Raw genomic sequence first — 7,271 nt, forward strand, 5'->3', positions numbered from 1 at the left:
CTTCCTTCCACCACGGCAGGTAAGCTGGTAGATATACAAATATATATTGTATATAACCTGTTATTATGGGAGATGGAATTTCTGAAATTTTTCAGTAATCCCGTTTTCTTAATAAGGCAAAATAAAGCGAGGGGTATTAGTCCCCGAGACGTTAAGTTTGTTATTGACCTTTTAATGAGTGCTTCTTTGACGGATAGAAATAGTATGTTTATAAGGGTGTTTTAGTGAAGAACGTTACGTGTGGCCATCTTAATGTAATAACTGGTTTTAAGCAGCCTGATGAAGTGGCTACGTGAAGTAACTGATAATCGCTATGCGTAAGGTTTCTATAAATGCCTGGCACATTAAGTTTTTTATAACTTCCTCTTAAGGGACTGTTTCCTTGAGTACTGTGTACTTTGGGTTTCTTATTGTATTTGCAAGGCGTTGTTTAGTGGCTAGTCCACAATAGGTAATTGTCAAATTCTTTAAGAGGCGTAATGTCAATAACTCTCTTAATTATAAATAGTAAATCGCACAGTCACGCGTGACCATGCTCCAGGTGCTGACAGACGCTTCGTGTGGCGCCAGCAGCCACGAGGCAGTCGCGGCCACCCACCTGAGCGCCTCCCTGTAGTGGTGCACGGCGAGCTCCCGCTGCCCCGTCTCCCTCAGGAAGTTGGCCAGGTTGTAGTGCATCTTAGCGTTGTGCGGCAGCGCCCGCAAGCCCGCTCTGCAAACATAGCAAGTGTCTCACTGCTTAGGCAACACTGGTTAGTGTAATGCAACTGACGACGTTTCGTAAGTGTGAACAAGGTACGTGCTCTGGTAGGGGCTACAGAAAAGGCAAGTTTAGATGGAGGGGTTGTTGGCCGTGGTTATTTAGTAAGAACCACACACACATTCACATGAAGTATTCAAAGGAAGTCAAAAGTTAATTATAAATTGGATGTTCCAGAATACTAATGCTATTTCTCAATAACTTCTGAATCTTATATGACACTATTAATAGGTAAAACTAGTAACATTAGTAACAGGAATGTCACGTTGCACTTTGTCTGAAAATAAGTAATACATAATGGGAAACATTGATATCAAACGTCTCGAAAAGTTCTTGACCGATTTACATCAGATCTTCACATAGTAGTCTAATTAACGTATGAACAGAATAGTTTCTATATGTTTTTTTCAGATGTATGCATTATATAAACATATTTGTGATGTATAAAAGGAAAACGCCATTTCCAAAAATCTTAATAATTCCTTGACCGATTACTTCAGATTCTTACACGATACTCTAGTAAGCTTTTGGATGGAAGAAACGTTGCTACCAAAAATCTAGAAAAGCTCTTCACCGATTTACTTCAAATTTTTACATAATACACTAATATAGATTCAGACGGACAAAGCTTATATATTCCTTTAGCTGACAGTATACACGTTCTCTGCTAAACTCAACTACTAAAAACGAAATACTGTGTTGTTTTGTGAAAATTTGCGCTTTCGTTTTCTTTCTTGAGGTCAGCTTCAACTACGATAACAGAGCATGAAAACCATTACACAAATTGTTTCATACATACATACAAATTGTTTCATATATACATATTCTTCTTTCTTATATATAATTTCAAGCAAAAATTGTGTATTCAACAATATGCTGTTTCTGTTTTCTTCCTTACAGTCAGTTCCACAGAAAACACGAATGGTGTGTTTACGACAAATCAGCTTGTGATTAGAATGTGCCTACTGCACATGAGTGGTCCGAAAATCTATAATCCTACATATGCGCAGATTCAAATACTGCGAAATAGTCTCGCAGCCACCCAACGATCCCACCGATTTATCCAGTCACTTTAAGCGATTATAGTTCCTAATGAAGGTTTTTTTTTTTTTTTTTTTTTTTTGCAATTACAATAAGCAAGTCACGAGGTCAGAGAGATGTATAGGTAGACAGGAAGAGGGGAGGAAATGAACATAGCAAGGGAGAGGACGAAATAGGCAGAGGGAGGAGGTGGTCATGCAGAGTGAGTTGGGAGGGGGGGGGGGGAGAGAGGAGCAGACTGACAAAGAGACGATGGAGGAGGGAAAGGTTAGAGAGTGGGGAAGGACTTCAGGATACATACAAAATTACCACACAAATTTAGCAATTGCGGAACATTGCTGGGTTCGCTAATAAATTAGACACACAGACCTCCTTCATGAGTCAGTCTATCTATTAGCAAAAGCCGTATCAAAATCCCGTTTGTAGTTCCTGAGATTAGCCTTCACAACGGACCGACAAAGGCGCCGGAGGAGTTCATTTCATCACAGTTCAGCCAGTCTGTACGAAGTAATTATAAATTATGTACGCAAATGTTCCCGATGAATCAGCCTATCTACTAGCGAAAATCACATCAAAATCGCTATAGTCCCTGCTGAGATTAGCTTTCACATACAGAGAGAAAGCCGCAGCTGGGGTGCTTTGTAATATGTAGTGATTCTGACACAATGACATATCACAAATTTAAAGAAAACTTTGAGATACCCGAGTCAATGTTTATCATTAGAAACACAGTAACACTTTAGTTTTTGTCTAACTGCGGTAAATTATTGTTTTCGTTTACGTTTCTAAACTATCAAACATGCTACCATCTACATTCTTAACAGACAGTGTAAATAGAAATAGCTGGTACAAACCACGCCTGTTCCATCCTGCTGTAGGTTTGTCTTTACGCCAGACATCACCAAAATTTAATGTCGAGTAACGCTCACAAAGTTTAACAATTCAGCAATTACAAATTTCATGTCCAGCCACCTAACTTGAAGAGGTGTGTACTCACGTGTATCATCATGAAGTCTGTCCTCACGAACAGTCGGTATCGAGTTCAAATTGTAAATATTTGGAACTGTTAAATTTGACCAGTGTTGTGTGTGTGTTGTTGATGTTATTATTGTTGTTGTTGTTGTGTTTGCAGTCTCGATGCCCATCAGAGAAGTAGGAGAGTGAAAACCGCTCCTCTCTAACAGCACCGCAGATTCCCCCAAGGCGAGTGTCACAACCGTCGGGTGAATCACAACAAAGAATATCACATACGTTGATTATAAGAAACGCTCTTCAAATGTCCGCATTTCTAGGATGTATTCTGGAAGTGCGTACGACTTCGTCTTCTCCACATTTTGGACGTTTTCCAGTAACGAAAATCTCTTTCCTTTCATTCACGTCGAGCAACTCCATGTTGGCAACGAAAGGCGACTTCTACAGTGGAGGGAGGTATATGAACATACGGTACAGGCACAGTTTTTCAAATGTATAATTCACTACTAAAGGCAGTAAACACAAACGTCAAAAAATTAAATGAAATATCCCATGCGAGACGGTTAGAATTACAGCCGCAAATATCATTTCAACAATTTGAGGCCATTTTGACTATTTTTCGACCGTGACTGTCTCAAAAATATGTAAAGTTTTTTTTTAATTACCGCTATCAGCCACAACTTTGTCAACTATCGTATTACTTATTTATTTAGTGACATGTTTCGAGGTAATACCTTATCTTCAGGCTAAATGGAATTACAAAAACAACTTAACAGTAAGGTCATACTGATGTTACATAGTCTTTTCGTAAAAGCAGTTGTCATCCTGTGGAAAAGAGAAAACTTAGTAAGAGGCGATGTCACTTGAAAGCTGGACTGATGTTTGCACGAAAATGTTTTGTAACGGTCACTCACTTTGTTCTTCTGGCGTGGCAGTCTCGTTGTGATGCCACCAACAACAACTTAAAAAAGAAACTGGTACATCTCATATCACATCCCACAGAGAAACTAAACAAAGCAGGAATTTATAAAATTACATGTAGTCATTGCAACAAATATTACATTGGCCAAACGGTACGAAATTTTAAAACCAGCTTTAAAGAAGACATTGACTGTTTCAGACTTGGCAAACCGAATAAATCAGCTGTAGCGAAACATATAAATGAAACAGGACACAGTGTTGCAATAGACAACGATCTCAAAGTATTTCACAATTTGGAAAAGAGCTGGAAAATGGACATTTTGGAAGAAATGGAAATATTCATCCATAGCCACATGGGGAGTAACGAGATCTTGAATGAAATGACAGACTTCAAAAATTCACATTTCCTTTCCAATTTCACTACAGTAGGCCTACTCTTAGAATAAAAAATACATAGGATGAGAATCGTTTGACTCTAGCCTCAGCAATAGCTTAGAAATATGTAAAATAAATAGTTTATATCATGTTGTGTTCAATAATAATGTAACAAGTGCTCAATTTCTAAAGTATTTCGCCAACCTACATCTGTAATACGATAACAAGACGTGCAGAAGATATGTAAACATCTGACACACATAGATCGACAAACCGATAGTGAAACCGAAACCAGCAGTATTTCGACCGCCATCTTGTCCACCGCACTACAGAACTGTTTGTGATCGTGTTTTCAAGCTACTGCTGTGTTAGCGACAATTTGTGAACAGTGACAAAAGAGAGCCACGGAAGTTGAAGCACCTCAGCACATCAAAACGAAACTGCCATGCCAGAAGAACAAAGTAAGTGACCGTTACCAAACATTTTGTGCAAACATCAGTCCAGCTTCCAAGGTGACATCGCCTCTTACTAAGTTTTCTCTTCTTCCACAGGATGACCACTGCATTTACAAAAAGACTATCTAACAACAGCATAACCTTATTGTAAAGTTGTTTTTGTAATGTTATTTAGACTAAAGATGAAGTATTACCTTGAAACATAATGCTAAATAAATAAGTAATACAATAGGTGACATAGGTTGTGACTGGTAGCGGTAATTAAAAAAAAAAAAAAAGCCTTTACACGTCTCGCCATATGAGGGTATGTAATGCGCAAAGAAACAGTGCCTATCATGATCGTCTTGGTGGTCCAAGTGTTACGGTGTGGAGAGCTTAATGTCGCATGGGCTTACTTACCTCCAAATCTTTGAACACGATTCAGTCCTTGGTCAAGGTTATTATGACACTGTACTAATTCCCATGCGCATTCCACCCTGACTTCATTTTTATGGATGGTAATGCGTCACCACATCCAACTGTGGAGGTGGAGGAGATCATGGACCAGGAGCATATTCGGTGAATGGACTAACCTGCCCGTTCACCTAGTTTCAGTCCTGTCGATCACGTGTGTTATACGTTGGGTAACCGTATTACTGCAGGTCCACAAGCGCAATCGTACAGCTGGTGGGGAAATGGAGCGCTCTACCAGAAAAACACCTTACCCACCTTGTGTCCAGCATGGGAGCACGCTACAGCGCATGCGCAGCTCTCTGTTATCACACGCCCCATTAAGAACCAGGTCGCGTCTTTTGTAATGTCCAGGGGACCGCCTTGAATCGCGGTGACTTAAGTGTAATGCAGCCTTTCAATAAAGGTGTCACCTCCGTTCGCCTCTCTGACTTGCTACAGTTACGTTCCGTACTATATTGCAGCAGTTCGTTCTATGTGTGGTCCTCTTTTCATCGAGCATGTAAAAGACCAACACACAGTTGTTGTAGTGGCTACATGAAGGGACGTTTTCAAGAGACAGCTAGACCAATGCAAGTCTGCAGACTTTAAAGGCTCTTGTATTTATAAGTAAAAATATTCAAGGTTGCTCGGCCGCATCATCCCTCTTTAAGTTCTTCTACACGATTTACGTTTATGCCCATCTTTTGGGATCCCTTAAAAAACCACCAGTGCATGCTCTCCCAACTGAACACCCGAGTTAAATGTGAACACAACCCCCAGCAGTAGGATCGATCATGTAGAAGTAACTTAATAGATATATGTCGCGGACAAGCACCCCAAAGGATTTTATAAGGGGCAGTCGAATGAGAATGAGACAGTTGGATAGACAAGAAAGTGAACTGTTCGTTATTTCAAATGTAATTTCCATAACTTTTAAGGGTGTAGGAAGTCACACGGGCCCACTTGGAGCAGTAGAGGAACCACAGGACATTTTAATTACCACTGTCTGTATTTTGACAAATAAATTCGTAAAACTTTAACAGCATGACCAGGAAGGATTCAGGATTCATACTCATAGCAGTGGAAGCTCAAAACCGTAAAAAAGCACATTTTTTACATGTGAAATTTCATCTTTTATTACCTACTACTGGCTGTATTTGTTGCTATAGGTACACTTTCCTTCCTGAGTAAGAGAGATTCTTCGATGACTTTTGCACAGCATACAAACCATAGTTACAGGTGTATGAAAGTCTAAAAGTTATTTAATTCATGAAGAAATGAATGAACTGTTACATTTTAAAGTTCATGTTTAGAAAAAATTTAAGTTTTTTAGTTAATTATCTCAATTTTTCCACAGTTTTTTAATAGATGTGGAAAAATTCTAGAGTGTCATACACCTGTAACTACTATTTGTACGCTATGAAAAATTCATCGAAGAATCCCTCTTACTTAGGAAGAAAAGTGTACCTATAGCAACAAACGCAGCCAGTAATAAGTGAAAAAATCATGAAATTTCACATGTAAAAAAAAGGTATTTTGCTACGTTTTTGAATTTCCACTGCGATGAGCGTGAGTCATCAATCGTTCCTGGTCATATTGACAAACTTTTATGAATTTATTTGTAAAAGTATAGACAGTAGAAATTAAAATGTCCTGTGCTGGCTCTCCTGCTCCAGGTCGGCCCATTTCACGTCCTACCTCCCTTACTTAAAGATCCCACTGTGAGGCAAGAAAAGTAAATATCTCCATGGAAAAATGTTTGCGGCTGTCTAAGGACACATGCTTTTACCCACGCGGTACATCTCTGTCCGAAGCAAATCGACGGCCACTGGAGACTTTATTCAGGGCTCGAAGAACACAGAAGTCGCATGAGGAGAGATCGGGACTGTATGGTGGACATATAAGGAATGACAATGAAACTTATGCAACATACATTGACATGTTTCGCAAACAACTGTGCGTTACTTGTGGGCCTCGATCCGGAAAATCAATGAGCAGCGGGTTGATGGGCGACATCATTCTCTTGTAGGATAATTCTCTCCATTACGTTGTCAAGATTCTTTCAAGTGCGTTGTAGAAGTTTCGTTGGGAAGCCCTTAGACGTCCTCCTTACGGTCCCGACCTCTCCCCAAGCGAGTTCCATATTTTTGGATCCCTGAACAAAGACTCTCGTGCCCGTCTGTTTGCTTCGGACGAGCAGGTGCACGACTGGGAATAATCATGGTTCCGTAGGCAGACGCGAACATTGCACTGACCGTCTTTTTTCAAAGAGGTTTAAATTTATTAACAGTTATATTGGTTGCTTTCGAAAAAAT

General features: G+C 39.7%; 1 protein-coding gene across 1 annotated transcript in view; it reads right to left on the reverse strand.

The window, feature by feature from the left end:
* Window positions 1-2,946, reverse strand: part of LOC126282459 (translation initiation factor IF-2-like) — a 117,041-nt gene extending 114,095 nt beyond the window's left edge. Inside the window, exons 1-2 of the mRNA XM_049982115.1 lie at window positions 2,799-2,946; window positions 599-678 (exon numbers count right to left, since the gene is read on the reverse strand). Coding sequence (XP_049838072.1) covers window positions 599-678; window positions 2,799-2,946 — 228 coding nt within the window. The remainder of the gene's footprint in view (window positions 1-598; window positions 679-2,798) is intronic.
* Window positions 2,947-7,271: the final 4,325 nt, after the last annotated feature.

The sequence above is a fragment of the Schistocerca gregaria genome, chromosome 7, assembly GCF_023897955.1.
Source record: "Schistocerca gregaria isolate iqSchGreg1 chromosome 7, iqSchGreg1.2, whole genome shotgun sequence".
NCBI classification, from domain to species: domain Eukaryota; kingdom Metazoa; phylum Arthropoda; class Insecta; order Orthoptera; family Acrididae; genus Schistocerca; species Schistocerca gregaria.